The sequence below is a fragment of the Bos grunniens genome, chromosome 2 (assembly GCF_055505025.1).
Source record: "Bos grunniens cultivar Pamir isolate PY7600 chromosome 2, Bosgru_T2T1.0, whole genome shotgun sequence".
In the NCBI taxonomy this organism is placed as follows: domain Eukaryota; kingdom Metazoa; phylum Chordata; class Mammalia; order Artiodactyla; family Bovidae; genus Bos; species Bos grunniens.
This window is the reverse complement of record NC_141166.1, coordinates 14877517-14900889: the sequence shown is the minus strand read 5'-3', so window position 1 is coordinate 14900889 and position 23373 is coordinate 14877517. Positions and strand designations below refer to the sequence as shown.

Here is a 23373-nt window from a genome sequence, read left to right as displayed (position 1 = left end):
TGCAAAGTCTAAAAGTTTTCACTATCCGTCCTTTTATGTTGCTGCTGTTGCTCAGTTGCCAAGTTGTGTCTGACACTTTGTGATCACATGTACTGCAGCATGCCAGGCCTCCCTGTCCCTCATCATCTCTCAGAGTTTGTGCAAGTTCATGTCCATTGAATTAGTGATGTCATCCAACCATCTCATCCTCTGTTGCCCTCTTCTCCTTCTCCTTTTATAGGAAAAATATAATATGAGGACTATGCTATTAGATTCAAACAAGTTCGGAATTATATCTCCCTGATAACAATTTCTTTGTTAACCATTATATAATGATTCTCTCATCCTTAAAAATCATGCCTTTTGACTTAAAGTGCATTTCATCTGATACTTCTAAAGCTACACCAGCTTCTTTTGGCTTAGTAGTCACCCAATGTGCCTGTTAGGAATGCATTTAGCTGCAAATAACAAATCCCAACTACAGTGGCTGAAACAATTTATCCAATAAAAATACAGTGTTAGCCATTCAGCCGCTCAGTTACATCCAACTCTTTGTGACCCCACAGACTGTAGCCCACCAGGCTCCTCCATCCATAGGATTTTCCAGGCAACAATACTGGAGCAGGTTGCCATTTCCTTCTCCAGGGGGTCTTCCCAAGCCAGGGATCAAACCGGTGTCTCCCACGTTGCAGGCAGACTCTTTACCACCTGAGCCGCCAGGGAAACCACCTATAAAAATACAAGGTACCCAGTTAAATGTAAATTGCAGATAATAATTTCAATATTGGCATGGGATGTACTTATACTAAAAATAATCATTCATGCTTATTCAAAATTCAGATTTGCCCGGATTCCTGAATTGTATGTGGCAACCCTATTTATAATCTGACCTTGGAAGCAAAACCGGCTACGTAATTTGTGGGGCCCCTTATTTTAAAAATTGTTAGGAATTTCAAGTCAGCGAGAGCAGATCATTAAACCAAGCATGGAGCTCTCCTGAGAAGGTTACCCTATGTGAGAGTACAGGCTGTATTCACAGAAAGCCAGCCCTGCTTGGAAGTGACATACCATCACTTTCACCACATTCTACTGAACAGAAACTAGTCATTAAGTCCAACCCACACGTTATGGGAGAGAATTACACAAGGGTCCCAAGAGGCAGAAATCACAAGGGTCATCTTGGAAACTGACAAACTTTGCTTCTCCTATTTGTCATTTCCTGCCTGGAGGTGGACTGACTGGACTGTCCGTATTCCCTTTGTTTCCTCTCTACTGGTTAGAATATGTGCTATTTCTGGTCTTTCATTAGTCATCCTCAAATTTTAAACATGCATACCTCAGTTAACAAAGTCTACAGTTAATCAATTCTTTTAGAACAATCAGGCCTTCCTTGGTCGCTCAGCTGGTAAAGAATCCACTTGCAGTGCAGGAGACCCTGGTTTGATTCCTGGATTGGGAAGATCCCCTGGAGAAGGGATAGGCTACCCACTCCAGTATTCATGGGTGGCTCAGATGGTAAAAAATCTGCCTGCAATGTGGGAGACCTGGGTTTGATCCCTGGGTTGGGAAGATCCTCTGAAGGAGGGCATGGCAACCCACTCCAGTATTCTCGCCTGGAGAATCCCGATGGACAGAGGAGCCTGGTGGGCTATAGTCCATCAGGTTGCAAAGAGTCAGACACGACTGGGCAACTAAGCCAAAGGACCTTAGAGTGCTTTAGAACTCTGATCTTAGCTCCCTGTCTATAATTTGATTGTTTTCCAGTTTTTAGCCTATCTTGTTTATTTTATCCCCCAAATCAGCTAAAATTATTTTTGATTAATCAAAAATAAAATCATTTTTATTAAGTCCCTGCTTGTTTGCATTTCCCACATTTAATCTTTTTTGGGCTTTTGCTCCCCATCTTTTGTAATCCACTTCATCCTTTTGAGTTTACTTCCTGGATTTTTCATATTATCTTGATCTGTTATCATGCCAGAACACTATGTCCTCATGGTGTTTTTAGTGATTTTTTTTTTTAAACCTTCATTGCATCTCTGGTCATAGCCTTCTTTTCATTCCCAATACTGTGAATTTTGTGCTAATAATTTATTTTATTAAGGCTTTTAAAGAAATAGTTCAACTTTTTGTTGTTTTCCATATTATTAATTCCTGCTTTATTACACCCTTTTTTCCTTTCTTTTTGAGTTTTCTGATGGTCTCTCCTAAAATCTTGAGTTGGATGTTTAATTCATTTGTTGCCAATCTTTTCTGTTTTTAATAAATGAATTTAAAGCTATAATTTTCCTCCCAAGTTTCACTTTACTTATTGTTGCTCAGTTTTAAATATCTTGTAATTTTCATTATAATGTTCTCATTGCATATAGAGATTATTATTTAAAATATGCTTTTAAGGTAACAAGTATATTGTATTTCCTTGGCCAACTTTTTATTGTTGGTTTCTAATTTTATCTATCTATTTTATCTATCTATTTTATCTAATTTTATACTGGGGCTACAGAACGTGACTGATATCGATTCTTGAAAAGAAATTTTCGACTTCCTTTATGGCCACAAATGTGGTATTTTTAAAAATGTTCCGTGTGCGCTTGAAAACAATGGGCATTCTTTGTGTAAGGAGGAGTAAAGTTTATGTTTATCCAGCAGATGAAGTTCTTAATTACATTGTCCTAATTTCTGTATCCTTCCTAACGTTTTGCTATTTGATCTTCTGGTTTTAAGAAAGTTTAGAATTTCCCACTTTGAAACAGAAAATTTCCCACTTTGTTTATAGGTTCCTGGCTTTCTCCTTGTGGTTCTGCCAGATTTGCTTTATATGTTTCACCAAAATAAATATAAGTTTATGATCCATGTAAGTTCATGATTATTAGATCTTCTTGGCAGATGTTTCCTTTTATGTGTGTGTTGGTTAGGGCTAGACTGCTGCTACAAACGACCCTAAAAACAGTGGTTTAAATAAGACAGAAGTGTATTGCTTGTCCACGTGAAAGTCCACAGCCACAGTTCCCGTGGGGTTTGGTGAACGAGAAGCCAGCAGGAGAGGAGGGAGCAGAAAGCGTGAGGCTGACGTTTGTTCCCCTGCCTCCTCACTGTGAGGTCACCTCTGCTCTACAAAACTCTCTATCAGAACTGGTCACTTCTTCCCTTTGACCCTGCTGACCTAGGGGAATGAAAACTATGCTATCGCTAGCCTCAGAGCCCTGCAATTTCTCTTATGACTCCCCTACACCCTACTTTGTCATGAGTCCTTTTGAAAATAAACTCTGCCCAAGTTCTCTTAATTAGAGCACGCCATCTGTTTCCTGTTGGGACCCTGAGCAATGCAGGCTGGCATCATGTGTTTAGAAGTCATTGATTCTGAATGCCTTTAGGCAAGCGTGAACTCTCTAATACATGCTGGCCACAGGCCCCATGACTCCCTGTTCTCACACTCCTAGCTCACTCGTGTAACTGCTTAGACCCAAAGGCATTTGAGGCGGAGACCCTGGGTTAGTGGCCCCTGTCTAAGACCACCCCTACATCCACATCTCCAAAGTACCACCATGTCTCTGGGGAAGGAACTACTCAAAACCCATCAATAACACCCTCCTTATCCATCTTAACACAGGCTCAGTGTGGCCACTGGTTTGATGGCCAGAGTGGCCTCTTCCTGGACAGTCTCAGCATCTCAGAATCACAGGGACTCCCTTTGTCTGAGGATGCTTTTCTACTTTAGAGGGGTCAATACTTCGCCAAGTGACTGTCAGATTTTGCAGGACCCAGAGCCAGCCTGCCCCTTTATGGTGACTTTGTACATCTCTGCTCTGATTCATTCAGTTCAGTTAAATTCAGTCGCTCAGTTGTATCCGACTCTTTGCGACCCCATGAACTGCAGCACGCCAGGCCTCCCTGTCTATCACCGACTCCTGGAATTCACCCAAACTCATGACCATTGAGTTGGTGATGCTATCTAGCCATCTCATCCCTTGTCATCCCCTTCTCCTCCTGCCTCCAATCCCTCCCAGCATCAGAGTCTTTTCCAATGAGTCAACTATTTGCATAAGGTGGCCAAAATATTGGAGTTTCAGCTTTAGCACCAGTCCTTCCAAAGAACACCCAGGACTGATCTCCTTCAGAATGGACTGGTTGGATCTCCTTGCAGTCCAAGGGACTCTCAAGAGTCTTCTCCAACACCAAAGCATCAATTCTTCAGTGCTCAGCTTTCTTCACAGTCCAACTCTCACATCCATACATGACCACAGGAAAAACCATAGCCTTGACTAGATGGACCTTTGTTGTCAAAGTAGTGTCTCTGCTTTTGAATATGCTATCTAGGTTGGTCATAACTTTCCTTCCAAGGAGTAAGTGTCTTTTAATTTCGTGGCTGCAATCACCATCTGCAGTGATTTTGGAGCCCCAAAAAATAAAGTCTGACACTGTTTCCCCATCTATTTCCCATGAAGTGATGGGACCAGATGCCATGATCTTCGTTTTCTGAATGTTGAGCTTTAAGCCAAGTTTTTCACTCTCCTCTTTCACTTGCATCAAGAGGCTTTTTAGTTCCTCTTCATTTTCTGCCATAAGGGTGGTGTCATCTGCCTGGAAAATCCCATGGGCGGAGGAGCCTGGTAGGCTGCGGTCCATGGGGTCGCTAAGAGTCGGACATGACTGAACGACTTCACTTTGACTTTTCACTTTCATGCATTGGAGAAAGAAATGGCAACCCACTCTTGTGTTCTTGCCTGGAGAATCCCAGGGACAGCGGAGCCTGGTGCAACCCCTCCGTCTACGGGGTTGCACAGAGTCGGACACTACTGAAGTGACTTAGCAGCAGCAGCAGCAGCATCTGCATATCTGAGGTTATTGATATTTCTCCCAGCAATCTTGATTCCAGCTTGTGCTTCTTCCAGCCCAGCATTTCTCATGATGTACTCTGCACATAAGTACCAATTTCTCCAGTCTGACTCTCAGTGGGCCCAATTTGTTTCCCTCATTTCCTCATTTTCAGGGAAACATTCAGTCTTGGCCAGCTCCCACACCAAGACAGTAGAGATCACTGTTCCCATTTTACAGACTAGGAAACCAAGGTTCAGAGTGGAAAGTGAGCTTTGAGGAGTACAATGGAGCTGGGCTTTGAGCCTGGTTCTGTTGGGCTCTGGATTAGAGGTTTTCCAAGGGAAGTTGTTTGTGTTGAGGTGAGGAAAGGGAACCTGAGTGGAGGACAGAGCCCCAGATGAACCTCAAAGCCTTATCCTGACCAGACTGGCTCATGACATCTGGGTGAGAGGCACCGACTGAGGGGGCCCTGGATTCCAGCAGACTGAGACGCATTCCCTCTTCTGCCCCCATCTGTTTGTCTCCTCAGGCTGGTCTCCAGGCTTCACAAAGTTATGAGGACTCACCCAGGGAATGTCTGTGAAACGTGTAGGTGGGCACCTGCTCGGTTCTGAGAGTCACCCAGACCCATGCTCTTCACTTCTCCAGGTTGTGGTGGGCGCGGATTCAGCCAGCAGGGGCCCTGCTGTAACTTGACCAAGCCCCTGGGCCCTGCCTGTGTGCATCCATTCATTCACTCATACCTCTGGTCTCCCAGCAAACAGCTCCCATTCAACCATCTCATCACATCCCATGATGGGGACCACGCTCTTCCCCTGGGATCAGAAAGCAGGATGCTCTCCTGGAAGCCCTGCTCAGACTCAGTCTTGCTTTACTTTGGGAAAACTACCCTGGGTGTTAGTGTCAGAGCCACAGAATTTTCATAAAATGGATGGAATTCTAGACAAGTTATCTCCAGGGCTCAGGAATGAGTCCTCAGGGAGAAGCTGGGAAGGAATCTCTCACTCTTTGACCTACAAAGTCATCTCTTTGGGTTGATCTATAAATCAAGTGGTAGGCAATGTGGGTTGTATCCAGTGGCACCACTTAACAGCTAAGTGACCTGACCAATCCCACGTTCCCCTGAGCCTCTATCTCCTTATCTGTCCAATGATGGTAACAGTAACCCCTGGCTGTTGTGGACTGTTTTGGTCATCTGGTCAGCATCTCTTCTTTCCCCTGGAACAGCAGTCTTCCCCTTCTTTGGGGTTTCCTCCTCCAAACACTGGTTCATCCAGGGTGGTCATGGCATCTATGATCCTGTCCTTTGGCTAGAGATTAGAGCTGGGCCAATCAGAAGCCTTCCCTGTTCCGTTCTGTTTTGAGTCAGAACTGAGAAGACAGCTGTGAAAATGTGAAAGGCTCAGGAGTTGTCATTGGTCAAATGTCCTTCCTAATAGCAGAGTTAGTCTAGAGAGGGAGAGAGAGAATGTGAGTCCTGGCGAGGTTAAGATTCCTAGTTCTGGCTGTGCTTGGGCCCACTAGCCCTGCTCACAATCTGAAAGTTCACTCCTCTCTTAGATTCCCAGAGTTGCATCACTGGTTGGCTTTGGTTTCTAAAGATATCTTTCTCACAGGGTTGTGTGTAGGATCAAATGAGCTGAAGTGTACGCAGCGCTCAGCCCGAGGTCTGGTGCACTGCAGGCTCAGGGGGCATGGATTCCTTTCCCTTAATGGGCACCAGGCAAGGATGGGGTTTGGCAAGATACCAGGAAGATGTGAGGCATCAGCACTAGTGAAGGGATGTAACTCAGCAGCTCACAGAAAATGAAAGTCAGGTGCCTGGGGACCCCACGGAGCTCCACAGGAGACCAGAATGAATTCCCAAGAGGAACATTTGGTGCTTAGGAAAGATAGGACTAAGGAAAAAAAACTCCTGCTGCAATGATTTGTGGGAGGAAAAATTGCCCCTCTGTACTAGGAATTTGGGCTTTCCAGGTGGCTCAGTGGTAAAGAATCCACCTGCCAATGCAGGAGACACAGGGGACATGGGCTCAATCCCTGGGTCAGGAAGATTCCCTGGAGGAGGAAATGGCAACACACTCTAGTATTCTTGCCCAGAAAATCCCACGGACAAAGGAGCGTGACGGGCTACAGTCCATGGGGTCGTGAAGAGTCAAACACGACTGAGCAACTGAGACACACACACGCACCAGGCGTGTATGCTAGAATCTCTGGAGGTCTAGAAGATGGGTACTATGAAAAGCTTTCAGAGGAGGAATGTTTGAGCTGGGTGTTGAAGGATGACTAAGAGTTTGTCATGCAGGGAAAGGACTTAGGGAAATTGGATTAACAGTACCAAACAACCACTATTAGTACAGAGCTGATTAGTATGAGAATTTAGACAGCCTGAGTTTAATCCTGCCTCAACTATCTGCAAAAAAAGGAAGTAGAAGTTTATTTTTAGTATTAAATGAGATGTTGTTGTCATTATTGTTCAGTCACTAAGTTGTATCCGACTCTTTGCAACCCCATGGACTGTAGCCTGCCAGGCTTTCCTGTCCTTTAAATGAGATAATGTATGCAAAACACTCAGAACAACATGCTGTCAGAGGCTATGGTTAAGCACTAAAAAATGTTTAGCTCATTACAAAAAGCTTTTACATTATCAAGTCCAACCCCCTTTAAAAGATTAGAGCTGTTACCATTTAATACTTTTCAAGTATGCTGCTAAATGTTTAGCATGTTTTGTCTCTTTTAATCCTCCCAACAACTCCAGGAGGTGAGTACTATTATCCCCATTAAAGATAGAAACCAAGACAGCACATTAAAAAGCAGAGACATCACTCTGCCAACAAAGTTCCATATAGTCAAAGCTATGGATTTTCCAATAGTCATGTATGGTTATGAGAGTTGGACCATAAAGAAGGCTGAGCACTGAAGAATTGATGCTTTCGAACTGTGGTGCTGGAGAAGACTCTTGAGAGTCCCTTGGACAGCAAGGAGATCAAACCAATCAATCCTAAAGGAAATCAACCCTGAATATTCCTTGGGAGGACTGATGCTAAAGCTCCAACCCTTTGGCCACCTGATGTGAAAAGTCAACTCATTGGAAAGACCCTGATATCAGGAAAGACTGAAGGCAGGAGGAGAAAGGGGCAACAGAGGATGAGTTGGTTGGATGGCATCATCGACTCAGTGGACATGAGTTTGAGCAAACACCAGGAGATAGTGAAGGACAGGGAAGCCTGGCGTCCTGCAGTCCATGGGGTCACAAAGAGTCGGACACGACTAAGTGACTGAACAACAACAAAAGATAGAAAAACAGAGCCTCTGAAAGGTCAAGATTACACAGCCAGTGCAGAACAAGCAGAGCAGGGGTTCAAACCCAGGTTTGTCTAAGGACTCATGCCCGTGGCCCAGAGAGGGTAAGGGACTAGCCTCAGAACACAGAGCAGGGTGCTGGGCTGCCAGGATTTCTTTATGGACAGACTCAAGGGCAGTAATCTGGTTGGAAGTCTTTGGTTTGTCTCTTTCTTTACAACCACATGTCCATGGACTTCCCGGGTGGTCCAGTGGTTAAGACTCCACACCTCCAATGAAGGCGCTGCAGGTGCTATCCCTGGTCAGGGAATTAAGATCCCACACGCATTGTGGTGCACCCAAATTAAAAAAGTAAATAAAAATATAAAATAAATACAAACCCAGTGTCTGAGTCCTGAGAGCTGCCAGTGGAGAAGACTTAAAACACAACACCTACAAGTCCATTGCCAATATCAGAGAACCAGAGGTGGCTGGTGGAGGTTACTAAGAGACTCGCTAAGCCCTGCCCAGCCCCATTTGCACTCTTGAGGGGGGTTGGGGGGGAGGGTCTCAGGCCTGGGCTCCTTGGTCCATGAAGCTAGGGAAGGGCTGGCTGACCCTACTTGGGCGCACAGGGTCAGGCCTCCCAGCCCGGCAGACAGAGCTAGAGCCTGGAGACTCAGCCGCGCCCCTGCTCCCCTCCCTTTCCCAGCCCCCACCGCTTCCGCCAAAGGTCCTTGTAGAAAAATTCCAGCCGCGCCCGGGACCGGGGTTTTTCCAGTGGGGTGGGAGTTGTGAGGCCTCTCTGGCGGCCGCAGAGGGGGTAGTAATCGGGCAGCCCTGCTCAGGACTCCCTTCCCATCGTTGTCCCCAGGGCTCTGGCTGTCCTTGGCTCCTTGGGGACAAGCAGGCTGGCCAGGGGAGCCGGGCTCGGGACGTCCTAGCAAACAGGAAATGAAACAAAGGCAGCTGCTTATCGGTCGCCCCACATTCCTTTCAGGTGATGCCCAGGCGGCCTGGGGGACGTGGCTGGCACTGAGGGGCTGCCCTCCAGGGGATACACCTCCCTACTGCCTCCTCCAGTGACTCTAGCTGAGGGGCAAGGAGGACTGCTGCCAGGGGAGGACCATCCCCAGGCACAGCCTCCCTGAGCTTCTGGAAAGGCAGGGTTCCATACTGACTTCTGTGCCTAGAGGCTTGGGAAGGGAATGGAAAGGAAAGAATGGGTCGTGTTATTCAACCATCCCACAAACTGCAACGCCACCTTATCCAGGGTACAGGTATGGGTACCAGGACTCATTAGTGAACCAGACCCAGTCTCTGTTTCTCAAGGAACTTTCAGCATAAGGAAGATAGTAAAATACCAGTGAAAGGGCAGGATGAAGTTGAGTCCAGGGAGGGGGTGTCTAAGCCATGCTAAGGGGGTTGGGGTGGTTAGGGGAACCATAGCTCCCTTGCACAGCACCTGGGACATCCATTACTCTCTCCTGGTACTGTCTGAGTGAAGAAACCTTGGAGCTGGGCTGGGAACAGCAGTGCGACAGGGGAAGGTGGGATGGAAAGGCATCTGCACTGAGAGAAAACAGCATGTGCAAATGCCCAGTGGTCTGCATGCGTGCTGGACATTAGGGAGCAGGGCGGACTCTGGAGCCGCCCGGGCACTGGGTGAAGAAGCTGGTGAGGAAGCTGGTGGGGTGGGTCCTGATGGCCTTGAATGCGAGTGAGGCCTGGACTTAATTCCGCTGGCACTGAGAGCCTGGGGACATGGGCTAGAGAGAGGGCTCACAGAGGCAGGCCCAACCTGGCCTAGGGGTAGGGTGCGGGGGGCTGTCCCTTCGCCTGGGTGGCTTGGAGAAGCTGATCTGCAGAGACAGAGGCTCCAGCTTCTATGGGGCTATGCCCCCCTTGCCTGCTGGGCACTGGCGCCAGCTCTGCTGATTGGTGGGTTGGACTGCCCCCCACCCCAGGCAGCGCTGACTCAGCGTCTGAGAGGTGGTTCCCACGGGCCCACATCTCTCTGGGGGCCAAAGGCCACGCCATCCATGTCCCACCCCCAGTGGATCAGTGTCCAAGGTCACTGACAATTCGGGCTGAATGGAGGCTAAGATTTCTGGTCCCCTGACCCCCACCCCTGCCAACCAGCAAAGCCTCAGGCAGTCCTTTCTGCTGTCCCCCCATATGCCACTCCAACTCTGGCCTGGATTTCCATGCCCAGAAGTTTCAAGATACCATAGTTATCAATACTTTGTATCTTTTATTTTAAAACAGTGAAAAGAAAAATAAATATCATTGAAGAATAAAAGTACAAGGGTGGGGTGAGGTCATGGGCCGGAGACTGGGGCGGGGGGGCAGTGTGTGGCTCTCCTGGCTTCATTGATCTTGCGTGGGGGTCTCCCTCCTCCCCGGCCAGCCTCTGCCCGGCCCCGCTGGGAGGTCTGGGGGCTCCGGCCAGCCCGCGGCTCCCAGGCCCGGCGCTGCGTCAGCGGAACTGCGCAGGGATTAGACCTCTGGCGCCTGGAGTCCCGTCGGGCGGACGGGCGGGCGGGGTGGGGGCTGCCGCCCCACGAGGGGGGCTCTTCCCGGTGTGGTGCCCGCGGCCTCAGTGGTGTCCCATATCCTCCATTCCCACGCGGCCCCAGACGCCCAGCACGAAGCTCTCGATGTCGCACTCGTTGGCTCCGCGCACGATGCGAAAGTGGCCCCTCTCGCCCCAGGCCGGGCCCCACGAGTTGGCTGCCGTCTGGGAACGCAGAGGGGGCTGTGAGGAGGGGAATCGCGGTGGGGGAGAAGGGCAGGAGGGCCAGGGGAAGGTGACAGCAGCCGCAGGGCGCGCAGTGCCAGGACTCACCCAGTACTTGATGGTCCTCCCGTCAGGCAGCGTCTCCTCGCCCCACCTGCCGGGCAGAGCCAGAGCCACAAGGGTGCTGATTCACCTACTTTCAGGGGCTCCCGCCCCACTGCGTCCTTCCCTAGCCAGGCCCCTGTTGTCTTTGGTGAATTGGTGCCCCCTCAGGACTTGGGCAGTTCTCTGTCCCTCTTTGCCCAAGCCCCACCAGGCTTCCCAGGTGGCGCGAGTGGTAAAGAATCCCTGGGTGGGGAAGACCCCCAGGAGAAGGGGATGGCTACCCACTCCAGTAGTCTTGCCTGGGGAATCTCAGGGACAGAGGAACCTGGTGGGCGACCGTCCATAGCGTCACGAAGAGTCGGAAAAGACTGAAGCGACTTAGGACGGCACACTGCTGTCCCTCTCTGCACCTCCCCCAGTCCCCACATCTCCAAGTCCCCCATGGGACACAAAGGGACGTCTGCAAGGGGGAGCAGAAACGCCTACACCTTCCAGAGACCCACAGTGGGGAGAAGGGCACACATCTGCTGCTCTCCATCCTTACCTGGCTGGTTGGGGGGGGGTGGAAGTGGGTACAAAGTACATCTTATCGGTTGAACTATTGAAATCAATGATGCTAGCATCTCCTGTTACATCAGTGGGGGAACTGAGGGCTGGAGGTATGAGTCAGTGAGTCAGGCAAAGCTGGGACAGGCCCTGAGCTGTGGAGAGCTGGAGCAACCCTTGAATCCTTGTCTGTATTTGATTTGGAGTGATTTCTCCTGTTGTGTAAGGAACTGTTCTAGAACACTTTGAAAGGCCCCTAACTCTTGGTGTGCCCTGAGGCAAGTACCTCCTCTTTCTGAGTCTCAGCTTCCTCCTCTTTGAAATGGAGCTTTGCAGAGAGGTGGCAAGGATTCAAGGGAGGTTTAGAGCCCCCAGCTGCCCCCAGCCCCCCTCCCCACCAAGCCCCTTACCCTGTGATCTTAACCGAATGGGTTCCATGCCGGCGGTATCGCTCCGGCCTCCCGAGGCTCACTGGTGTGTGGCTGTAGATACCGCTCTGATATAGGAAGAAGTCCTCATGCACCTCCATGAGGGCTGTGGGCAGAGGTCAGAGGAGGTAGCTCAGCCCATCAGCACAGGCACTGACGCCCAAGCCTGGAGATACATGCCTAGGTCCCAGAGCCTCTGGTACCAAGGCTCTAAGTGCCCCCTCCAGGTGCCACCCCTGAGGAGGGGACATAGTCCCCCACTCCTGGCCCCAGTGGACTCGCTGCTCAGGGCTGTAGGGACCACCTATGCCGCAGTGCCCAGTCTCAAGCAGGCACAAGCTTCTGGCATCACAGGGCAGGATGAGGGGCATTTACCTTGGACAGGGCCATTCTCCATCAGCTCCTTCATGATCTCCTTCTCCTGGAGGGTGAGAGGGTGGGGAGGAGACGATGCATCAGGCGTGAGGCCCCAGCCTTTGGTTAGGCTTCCAGCTCTCTCCTGCCTTTGCCCCTCACTCAAGTGCAGACTTACGTTGGAGCCGAGGCGGTAGGCAGGAGTGACCTGGTAGATGTCATTGGCATGGACATAGCTATTGGGGCAGCGCGCGGTGGCCTGGCGTTTGCCCCGACCCATGGCCCGACTGTGCATCATGCAGGGGGGTGCGGGGACAGCCTCGTCCCGCCCATGGCCGGAGAACGGGTAGCAGTGGTCAGACACAACCCTGCAGGGGCAGCAGGAGGGAGCGGGGACAGAGTGAGCATGGGGCAGCCTGGCCCAGGCCCTTCCTGCAGGCTTTCGCTTCCTGAGACCCCTGCTTATGCCCTCTTCCCTGTCCGTGCCCCCTGCTGCTCACCCTCGACGGCGCAGGAACCACCAGGCACCATCCAGTCGCCCGCCACGGCAACCCTGCTGGTTGTGCGTATCACAGGACAGCAGGTTCTGGGGCGACAGGACAGGTGACATGTGCCCCAGAGAATGGATTGAGACTCGATCGGATGCCACAGCTGGGAAGGGAGGTAGAGGGGCTGTCAGGGGGTCAGGCCTGGGTCCCCCTTTCCCACCTGGCCAGCCCCTGCCCTTGAACCTACCTGCCGTGGAGAAGGCCCAGGAGCCTGCACAGTTGCCCTGGTCTAGAGGGTCGTGGATCAGGTTGGGCCACTTCTCAGAGGCCTCAAACGTTCTGGGCAGCACCTCCCCTGGACCCAGCACTGTCTGCAAGGCAAAGGCCACTCTTGTCTGTCTCCTGCCTCTGCCCCAGCCTGACCCTCTGGGGGCCTAGGCATGGGAGGTCTCCCAAGAGTCCAGAACCTTCGGCAATTTGATCTTGAGCCCTCCAAGATTTGAGAGATTTGATCTGAGAGATTCCAGCAACCTCCACCTTGACCCAGAGGGAGAGGCAGGCACCATTTAGTGCCTCCCTAGCGTCAGCTGGGGAGTGACTAGTCCTGTTTACAGGTGAGGCAGTTGAAGCCAGGAACAGGTAAGTGACTGGGCCACTTTCCATTCCAGCTTCTTTCCTGCTCTGCACCTTCTGATCCACTTACATCCTTCTTTCCACCAGAACCTTGGGATTCGGGCCCCAAAGGGCAGGGGAGGGAAGAAGCAGTAAGGTCCCGTGACTGGGCAGGCTGCCAAAGCAAACAGCAGGAGGCAGAAAATAGCCAGAGGCCCCAGGGAGTAAGGGCAGGGGCAGGGTCTGGTCACCCCAGCCTTGAGCTGAACTCCCTCTGCAGGGCTGGCCACTCCAGCCAGACACCAGCCCCTCCTTGCCCGCCAATGACAGACAGAGCCTTCGGCATGTGGCCCAGCCCTGTCCTGCTGAAGCGCCCTTTCCTCACCCTTGGAACTGTCCTGGGTCTGGTTCCTATTTCTCCCTCTAGAGGGTCCCACTGGTGGGAAGGGAGAAATCCCCAACTCCCTTGAGGTTCTGCTGAGATGGCATTTGTTTCCGAGAATTGCTGCTCTCTGGCCAAAACTGGGGGAGTGCCTGTCCCTTCCTTCCCAAAATACCAAGGTGACCTCCTGGCCCTTTGGGGCCCTGACCCCGCCATACTGGGACCAATGACATTTTTTCCCAAGCTGGGGAGACTCAAGAAGCCAGGGAGGGTGAGATGCCGGGACCACAAAACTCTGAATCTGAGCACCAGTTCTTACAGTGCAGTTTATCAAGTTATAGGCAGAAACTTAAGGCCCAGAGAAGGGGAGTCACTTGGCCACAACACACAGCCTATCAGTGGGCCTGGGTCCTTGGAGAAACAGGGCACAAGGTGCCAGGGTCCCTGGGGTCATAGGCCAAAGGGAGATGGCAGGATTGTAGTCAGGGGTGGACTTACGTGAATCTCATTCATATTGGCGACGAAGGAAGATGGGCGGACAGTGCCTAGGCGGTAGCGAATGCCCTCATCCAGGGTCATGCCCCAGAAGGCACTGTGGTTCCCAGCCCGCCAGCTGAAAGAAAGGGGGTGGAGGTCACAGGCCTGCCAAGGCTGGGGGCCCTGGAGGAATGCGCACGTGAGTGGGAGAGACGCCTACTGGCTGAGTGTACCCATGAATAAGATCTGAGTGTGGGTGCCCCTGGCAGGATGCGCCTCTCGGGCAGAAAGTGCATCTGTGTGTGCGTGCACGTGTGCCCACTGGGGTCACGCCGCGGGCCTCTCACCCGTAGTCGCCGTGGTTGATGGCCTCGATCATGTCTTCGTCCACCAGGCATGGCTCCTGGTCACACTCCCACCGCTCTTTCTCATGGCAGGTACTGGAAAAACGGGAGGGAAGGAAGAAGTGAGGTAAGGCTGGGCGTCCTTGGAAGGGAGGAGGCCTTGGAGGTCAACATGTGGGCCTGAAATTCCACATCAGCACCTCCGAGAGGACCCCCCCCCCAGGTGATCCCATGCAGCCTGGTGGCTTTAAACGTCAGTTTCAAGTTCATGATTCTCAAGTTTACATCTGCTTCTCAGATCTCTCCCTGAACTCCAGATTCCAGGATCTTGACTGCTACACAGCCTCACCTCCGGGATGTCTAACAGGTTACACTCCTCACATCTCAAACTGAACTCCTGCTCTCCCCTACTCCCAGGACTGTGCCTGCCACAGTCCTCGAAAACAGCCACTCCATCCTTCCTGGAGCGCAGGCCAAAAGCCTGGGAGGCACCCTTGACTCTTTCTCTCACGTGCTGACCTGATTCACTGGCAGATCTGTTGACTTTACCTTAAAAACACATCCAGAATCCAAACCGTGTCTCATTCTTTCCTGCAGCCACAATGGTCCAATCACCTTTCACCTGGATTAGGCTGCAGCCTCCTCACTGTTCTCCGCCCTGGGCCCCACCCCTTCAGTATATTTTTAACACAGTGATCCTGTTAAACCCAAATCATATCATGCTATTCCCCTGCCCAAAACTCGCCATTGGCTTCACATGACAGGATAAGAGCCAAAGTCCTTCCATGCCAACAAGGCCCCGCACGATCTGTCTTCTCTCTGGCCCCTCCTCCAAGACCTGGCTCCTAAGGCCCCAGCCAGGCTGGTCCCCTGATGGTTGACACAAGTCATGCTCCTGCCGCTGGGCCTTTGAGCTCTTCTTCCTGGGAGGAAGCGTCCTCATGGCCCCCTCACTTCTCCCAAGTCCTTATTCAAATGTCACCTTGTCAGGGCGGCTTGCCCTGAACACCCTGTCTCAGCATCCGCCACCCTTCCCACCCTGCTTTCCTGCTTTATTTTCTCCTCAGCCTGTCATCACTGTCTGACGTATTATAGCTTTAATTATTTATATTGTTTATACCTATTTCCTCATAGGATCGAATATCTTCAAGGGCAGGTATTGTTTGATATCATCAGTGCCCCCAAACAAAATCTAACACGTAGTAGGGACCTAATAAATATTTGTTGAATGAATGAATGGGGGCAATATAGTAAAATGATAAAGACCACGGATTCCAAATCGAATCGAGGGTTCTGATTTTAGCTAACTAGTGAACCTTCTGTTAGCTGTTTAGTTGCTGCATCGTATCTGACTCTTTTGTGATCCCATACACTAGCTCGGAGCTTCCCTGGTGGCTCAGTGGTAAAAAAAAATATCCCCCTGCAATGTGGGAGACCTGGGTTCAATCCCTGGGTTGGGAAGATCCCCTGGGGGAGAACATGGCAACCTGCTCCAAGACCCTTGCCTGGAGAACCCCATGGATAGAGGAGCCTGGTGGGCTACAGTCTATAGGGTCGCACAGAGTCAGAGATGACTGAAGCAGCTACGCAGCAGCAGACTGTAGTCCATCAGGCTCCTCTGTCCATGGGATTTCCAGGTAAGAATGCTGGAGTGGGTTGCCATTTCCTTCTGTAGGGGATCTTCCCGACCCAGGGATCGAATCTGCATCTCCTGCATTGGCAGGCAGATTCTTTACCACTGAGTCACCAGGGAAGCCCGTGTGACCTTAGGTAAGTTATTTAAATGTCATCTGTAAAATGAGGATAATAATAGTGCCAACTTCCAGGGATTAAAAGGCAAGCTTGCAAAGCCCAAGGCCTGGCCCAAGTTATGTGCTCAGAAATTGTCATCTCCTATTATTGTTCTCAGTAAAGGAACCCCGACTCCCCGCCCCCTTGAGTTTCAGACTCAGATCCAACTGGCCTCCTGACATCTCCTCTGGGTATGTGAATGGCGTCTCAAAACGGCTAAACTATCTCCCCCAAACCTGTTCCTCCCCCTAACAACATACTCAACTCAGACAACACTTTATCTACTGGGCTGTTCAAGCCAGAACTCCGTGTGGTCCATGACGTCTCCACCGTTACTCATCCCTGTCCCCAGCACCCACATCATGTTGAAGATTACTTTCTGCCACATGCCTCCCCTATTAGCAGACCCAGCATCATGAAAGACTCGGAATCCACTTGCCTCTTACCCCTCCACCACCATCACCCTACTCTGGTCCCTGGACCACGGCAGTGGCTTCCTTACCAGGCTCTCTAACACTTTATAATTCCCTTCCCCCAGTACACACATCTCGCTCTTAAAGCCAATGAGATCTTTGAGCAACACACATCAGTGTGTGCTCCCTAAGTGGCTTCCCACGACACTTAGAACAAAATGCAACATCCTAGACACAGTTTATGAGACCCAGGGGACATGGCCTGCACCTCCCCAGGCGTCTCTCCCCATTTCACAGCTCCAGCTGCAATGAGCTTGGTCCCACCTCCTGGCCTTTCCACCAGCCATCACCCGCCTTGTTCCCTCCTCCTGGGCCTGGGCCACTCATGCTCTCATCTCCCTGGTATCTGCATAAACGTCCCTTCCTGAGTGGACTTCCCTCACCCCCACCCCACTCAGAACTAGGATCCCCTGTTGGCCTCTGTCCCCCCATCACACCTGGAACAGGTTGTAATGACAGGTTTATGATTTGTGTCACCGAGGCTCCCGTGCAGGGACAAGGACTGTCTGCTGCATACTGGCTGCATCTCCTTGACCCAGCACCACGCTGGGCACATAGTAGGTCTCTAATAGGTGTCAACTGAACAGCTGAATCCTGTGAATTCTACAATGCTTTTCCAAGCTCATAACTCTGCTATGACAAGATGCTGAACTTTGTCCTTCTGAGCCTGCCCGAGGCTCCCGCCTCCAATGTTGCCTTTTAAGGAGCCTCAAGGGGACAAGACCCAGTATGGCTGGGCTCTCCAGCCCCAGGAGCTGTGGGCAGGTTCAGGAAGGCTCTTGTCCTCCCCCTCCCCCTCTGGCTCTCAAAACATCCCTGGAGGGCTCCCAGAGTCTGGGAGGCCCCCAGACACTGCCGCACACCCTCCCTCAGGTGTCAAGTGCAGGGAACACAGCCAGAGCTGGACTGGGAGGAAAGTGGCTTGGTCAGTCCTCTCCTGCTGCCTCCCTCTTTGCCCCCAGGGCTATCCAAGCAAGTCTAGGCAGGGCTGGTGGCAGCAGGTACCGGCATTCCAGAGGGGGCCTGGGTGGCCAGGCCGAGAAGGGACAGAGTGTGTTAACCCCTTCATGTCCATCCTATCAGTACCAGCAGAATCATGCAGGCGTGCTCCATCTTTTGAACACACACACAGGTCACATACACTCAAAACGTGCACACGTGAGTGCACGTACACTCTCACCCTGACACATGCTGAAATACACAAATCCTCACTCTCACTGTGACCCAGGCACCCCTCACACCAGTGAGGCAATGGAAATCACTTATGCATCACGCATTCCTAAAAGTTTCCTCCTCCCAGAGGCCCTCTCAGTCCCAGAGCAGGGGGTGGAGTGGGTGCAGGGCCTCCTGCTCTAAGTCTTAGGGTCCCCCTTATTTTCATTAAAGCACTCAAGGCTTCCCCCCTCGCATCTCAGACCTTCGATTAGGGTAGTGGCATACCCCAACCCCTTCATCCTCTTGCTGGGAAGTGAGGGGAGGGGTGGGGGAGGGAGGAGGGGCCACATTCCAGGGAAGGCCCCGCTACACTCTGGCTGGCTGCCAGTTTAGCCATCCCTGACCCTCATCCGGTCCAGGTCAGCGGATGCTGCAGTCAGAGGTTTCCTTCCTGGCGCCCCCTTCTTGGACTCTCCAGTGACAGCGAGAAAGGCTGGGAGGGGAAGTAGCCCGGCCCCCGGCAGGAGGAGCTGCACCTGAAGCCGGGCATCCAGAGTTGACTACTCCTGGGGACTGCTGTTGGAATGCCGGTGTAGAAGATGATGTGGTCCAGGTAAAATTTCCCATGTTACAGATGAGGAAACTGAGGCCTTGCCACCAGCAAATGAGTGACAGGGATAGGATGCGAAACAAGTCTGTTGCCACAAAGCCCACCAGGCAAGCGGCCTCCAAGTCCCAAATACTCACCAACGGTTACAGTTGTCCCAGTAGGTTCCCAAGACTGGATAGATGCGCCCCTTGTGCATACATCCTAGTGGGAGGGAAGACAGGAAGAGAAGTGGAACCAAGACGAGGGACAATGGGCTGAGATGGCCAGATCCTCAGAGGTCTAGTGTCCTGAATCCTCCCAGACACACACACACCAGCCCTCACTGAAAGCAAAGCCAAGCTATAACGTAAGACATCTCCTGAGAGTCACATATCAACTTCCCACTACTTGGAAGTTCTTTACTGACTCTAACCCAAATCCCTCTTGCTTCACTTGGATGCCAGCCACAACATTCCTTAGATCCTATGCCAGTTAAATGAGCTGGGGTTTGGAGATGGGGAGTGGGATGAATATGAGAAAGCCAAAGCCCAAAGAAGACACATGACTGCCTTGAGATAACACAGCACTTTGGGATGACAACCCAGGCACACCTGCGGCCCTGTGGAATTGTAGGAAGGAAGTCAAGTGATTCTCCTCTTGGATTGGGATGGGTGGATGGTGGTAAGGGCTGAAGGTAGGAACAGACTTGACCCACCTCCCAGGTGTGACCAGCCATCTCAGGGATAAGGAATCCTGAGCAAAAGCAGAGGAACTGCTAAAATGACGCTGACCAATGCTTGTGTGCTTTATCAGTCTGAGAGTGAGTCAGCAGGTGGGGCCAGCACCTTCTCAGTCTGGAATACAGAGACAGGAAGGACTGGGAAAAATGGGTGGCTGCCCTTCTCCTGGGGCAAATGAAAATCCCACTGACCCAGGCGCTTTTTCAATCTTACAGGAGAGATTCAAGTTAGACCAGAGTGAGTGCTTCGCAGAAGTAAAGAGAGAGGGGCCGGGTCTCTTTCCAGATGCTACCCCAAAGCCGCCCCTGGAAACGCCAATGCATCAGCCTTGCTCCTGAGCCTTGCTGAGTTTTGGGCTTGACAACGTGACCCACCCCTGGCCGTCTGGTGCCCACCTTGGATTGGGGGGAAGGGGGGTGGCACGCCAAGGCAGAAGTCCCAGAAGTCAGGGCAGCAGTCGGAGACGGTGCGGTTGCAGAAGAGGTCACAGTAACAGGTCACACCCAGGTAGGGCAGGGCGCAGTCATCCGCGCGGCCGCGGCAGCAGAGGTCCTGCTCCTGGCAGTACCGGCCCCCCGCGTCCCGGATGCCACGCCGGTGCAGAGCGGGTGCTAGCTCCCGGCGCCTACGACCCCGCCTGGCGCCCACGCCCAACTCGCCGGCCAGCAGCAGCAACAGCAGCAGCAGCAGCCCCAGTGGACGGCGCCACATGGTGCCTCCTGGGCCCAGGGAGGGCAGAGGTCAGGGGTCAGAAGTGGCGGGCAGCAGAGATTCCCTGGCACCCCCGGGAACCGCTCGCCCCTGCTTCCTGGGGCTGCAAGTCTGCGGGGATCCAACAGGGACCCTGAGTTCTGCGTCCCCTGGCAGGACAGGGGCGAGGAGCCACAGTCTATGTGCCCTGGTTTACAGGAAGGGGAGGGAGCTTGGGCAAGAAGTGGAGTCCCTCTCTGACCTGCCAGGGGACCTCACAGAATGGGAGGTGGGGACGGTGGCATTCTTGGTGCCCCCCCCAAGGCCACACCCAGGCCTCGAACCCCAGGTCTCCTTCAATCCTGGATCCCTGCCCAGCTTCGGTCCTTGATGGGGGCCCCTGACTTTGTGCCCTCACGTGTCCCTCGCGCTGTGCCCCTCTGCCCCCCTCTACTTTCCCTGTCTGCCACCTGTCTCGGCCCCTCCGCCTGCCCCTCCTCCTCTCTGCTCCTTATGTCTACAACTCTCTCTCTCCCTCCGAGCAGGGGAGAGGCCCTACCTGGTGAGGGGTGTGGGCTGAGCCCCGCTGCCTCTCTCGCCTCCGCCTCCCCGCTCCCCGCGACCGCCGCGGGACACTCAAAGTCAAGTGAGGAAAGCTGGGCTGGGCGGGATCGCTTTTTGTACCGCCCCGCGGGGCGCGCCGCCCCGGCCGGCGGAGGAAGGGAGGGGCCCCAGCGGGTTCGCACCTGGAATCGCCCCGCCGTAACCCCCGAAGCCGGGACTTGGGGAAAGGGATCGTGAGCACGCGACTCACCTTGCCGGGTCTCGGGTGGAAGCCGTTCCCTTAGGGGACCAGCTCCAACCGAGGTAGAAACGTTTAGTGGTCTGCTGACCCTGGGAAGGACTGCCCGGTGGGCTTCGCGGTGGGGCCGAGGGGCTTGCGCCGACAAAGGGAGATTAGGAGGCGGCGGAGTTCCGAGTTTGGGACCTAAGTTAGAGAAATGATGCGGAGAGTGTGGGCGGCAAAAATGACTAAGTCCCCCTGAGACCCCTCAGTAATAAATAAAGTCTTGCGCGCCCCTCTTCACTGGGCACCGCCCCCCTCCTCCCAAGCCTTGGAGCTTCCCCAAGCCGTCTTGGTTTCCAGGAATGACTGGAATCTGGAGGAGGATAGTTTAGGACCCTGCAGATGCCTTGGGAGACTCATCCTCCCCGGGGGGATTGCGGGGAGGATGGAGTGGGTGTGGTGGGCGGGGGGAGAGGTGGGGAGCTGCCTCCCTGCCCTAAGACCCCTCTTTGGGTCTGCCCTCCCCATCAGCCCAGACATCTCACTCAACACAGCCCCTTCTATCAAATCCACCCCCTGGTGGGGTGGGGGTGATCCTGCTCAGCACCTGCGCCCCTCCAGGGTCCCAAAGCAAGAGCCCTGCCAGCTGGCACCCCCTGCAGAGCCCCCCTCCTTCCTGCCCCAGGCTTAAACCCTTCCTTTGCCCAGGCTGGCCTGGGCCCCAAACAATGGGGCTTCTGTCCCGCCAGGCCCGCCATCACCTTTTACCTCCCCATTGCGCAATCCCCTGTCTTCCAAAGGTTGGGCCCAGGGCCAGAGGACTCTTAACAGTGGGAGAATGAAAGAGACGCCACCTGGACAGACCACCCCCCATCCTGGGCCTGAGCCTCACAGATGCCCCTGGATGGAAAATGCAAGCACTGGGAAATCCCTTTGCCCTTGCTCTGACCTCCCTGCCACCCTCCTCCAGACTTGGGGCATCTCAGCTGGCTGGCCCCTGGGGGAGGGGAGGGACCCGGACAACAGGCATCTGTGATTGAGTTGACTGAGTTACTCCCTGCCAGGGGGTACTGGGCAGGGAGTCAAGAAGGGAATCCTGCCCTGAGTAGGGGTGTGGGGGTTAGAGGAGTAAGGTCCTGGAGCTCCAGCATTGGCGTGAACACTTACAGGAGCTGGCCATCTGCTCCTTGCAGGGATCTGGGAGGACAGAACCAGATGAGCCCCTTGAGGCTCAGAACAGACTTGCCCAAGGTCACACAGCCAAAAGGCAGGCTTGCTACCTGCCAACACTCCACTCCTTTCCTCCAGCCATCCTTAGTCACCCACTTAGCAGGTTTCAACACCCTCCCTGTAGGGAAGTCCCTTTCTATGTCCAACCTCCATTTGTCTTACTGCAAAGCGGGCCCCTCGTACTGGGAAGGAGGTAGAGGCTGCCTTCAGCAGCCCCCAAAGAGCTCAGGCCCAGAGAATCCACTTTCATGAATCCATTTCGGTGTGGTTCTGGGGCTGAGGGCTGGCCCAGGGGCATCTGGCCTGTCCTTTGCCCCAGATCCCCCCCTGCAGGCCCTCCATGTGAGTCTGTGTCATGCGCGTATCTGGGTTGTGAGGTGTTTCTGTTTGAGTGTGTCTGAGTCTGCCTGTATCTCTGTTACGCATCTGTCATGTGCCCGCATGTCTGGCTGTTGCCTCTGTGTGGTCATGGGTCTGTCCGTATGTCAGTGCACTGTTTGCTTGTATTTGTGTGCTTGTTGGCTTGTGTGTCAGTGTGTATAGTGTCTGCCTGTCTACGAGGTGTCTGTGTATCTGGGTAGGTGTCTGTTTGTGTCTGTTCAGGGGTTTTAGCTGTCTGCCTGTTCTTGCCTGCCTGTCTGCCCATGCACAGGAGACAGGAACGCAGAGCAAGGAAAGAGACCAGAGCCAAAAGCATGGCTCCAAGGTCCCTCGTCATCACCGAGCTTGGCACCGAGCCGCCCAGTGGAATCTTGTGACTCATTTGGTTCCTTGGCCAGGGAGGAGAGGAAAAGGGCGGGGCTCTGGGGGAGGGGCTGGAACCCCACTTTCCTTTTCCGCAGCTCCTTTCCTTCCTGGTGACTCGCTCTCTGCCTTTATTCTTGTCCAAGGGCCTAGGGCAGAGCAACAGGTGAGGAGATGGCAGCAGCTTTGCCCTCTGAGCCCTGTGGCCTCCCGGGAGGCAGGTGGCCTGGGGCTCCGCAGTGATTCTGTCCTTCCTCACTTCCCTGGCAGATCCTGCCCCTCTCGGGGCCTTGGTTTCCCATCTGTACCTTGATACTCCCTAGAGGCTCTTAGATGCTCTTTTCTTTCTACAAAGGGTGTGTGTGTGTATGCATGCTCACTCATGTTCCACTCTTTTGTGACCCCATGAAACTTAAAGCCCACTAGGCTCCTCTGTCCATGGGATTTTGCAGGCAAGAATACTGGGGTGGGTTGCCATTTCCTACTCCAACCTAGGGATCAAACCTACATCTCTTGTGCCTCCTGCATTGGCAGGCAGATTCTTTACCACTATGCCACCTGGGAAGCCCTTCTGCAAAGGGAGGTGAGGCTAAAAAGAGGCAGTGACCCACCTAAAGTCGCA

At 52.9% G+C, this 23373-nt stretch overlaps 1 protein-coding gene across 6 annotated transcripts; it reads right to left on the bottom strand.

The window, feature by feature from the left end:
- Positions 1 to 10310: 10310 nt before the first annotated feature.
- On the bottom strand, positions 10311 to 21093 carry TINAGL1 (tubulointerstitial nephritis antigen like 1). Of its 6 annotated transcripts, none has more exons than XM_086365455.1 (12): positions 20805 to 21093; positions 19696 to 20019; positions 18719 to 18782; positions 14556 to 14648; positions 14230 to 14344; positions 12985 to 13108; positions 12750 to 12900; positions 12428 to 12617; positions 12271 to 12316; positions 11878 to 12001; positions 10925 to 10970; positions 10311 to 10816 (listed from the first exon to the last, which is right to left on the bottom strand). In XM_086365455.1, exons 2-12 carry the CDS (start codon positions 20009 to 20011, stop codon positions 10676 to 10678), a joined length of 1410 nt encoding a protein of 469 aa, XP_086221581.1. In that variant the 5' UTR covers positions 20012 to 20019; positions 20805 to 21093; the 3' UTR covers positions 10311 to 10675. The 6 variants fall into 6 exon arrangements, with proteins under 6 accessions (XP_086221581.1, XP_086221578.1, XP_086221577.1 ...); XM_086365452.1 differs by having other exon boundaries at positions 12750 to 12921; positions 20805 to 21079; XM_086365451.1 differs by lacking the exon at positions 20805 to 21093 and adding an exon at positions 20550 to 20634 and having other exon boundaries at positions 12750 to 12921.
- Between the last annotated feature and the right edge of the window lie 2280 nt (positions 21094 to 23373).

Bases quoted from the DNA above. Each gene is read 5' to 3' on its own strand.
- TINAGL1 (XM_086365452.1), bottom strand. From the start codon at position 20,011: ATGTGGCGCCGTCCACTGGGGCTGCTGCTGCTGCTGTTGCTGCTGCTG. The intron at 12,922-12,984 runs GTAGGTTCAAGG...ACCCCCTGACAG, and splicing joins CTGGGCCTTCTCCACGGCAG to CCCCTCTACCTCCCTTCCCA. The intron at 12,618-12,749 runs GTGAGCAGCAGG...CTGCCCCTGCAG, and splicing joins TGGTTCCTGCGCCGTCGAGG to GGTTGTGTCTGACCACTGCT.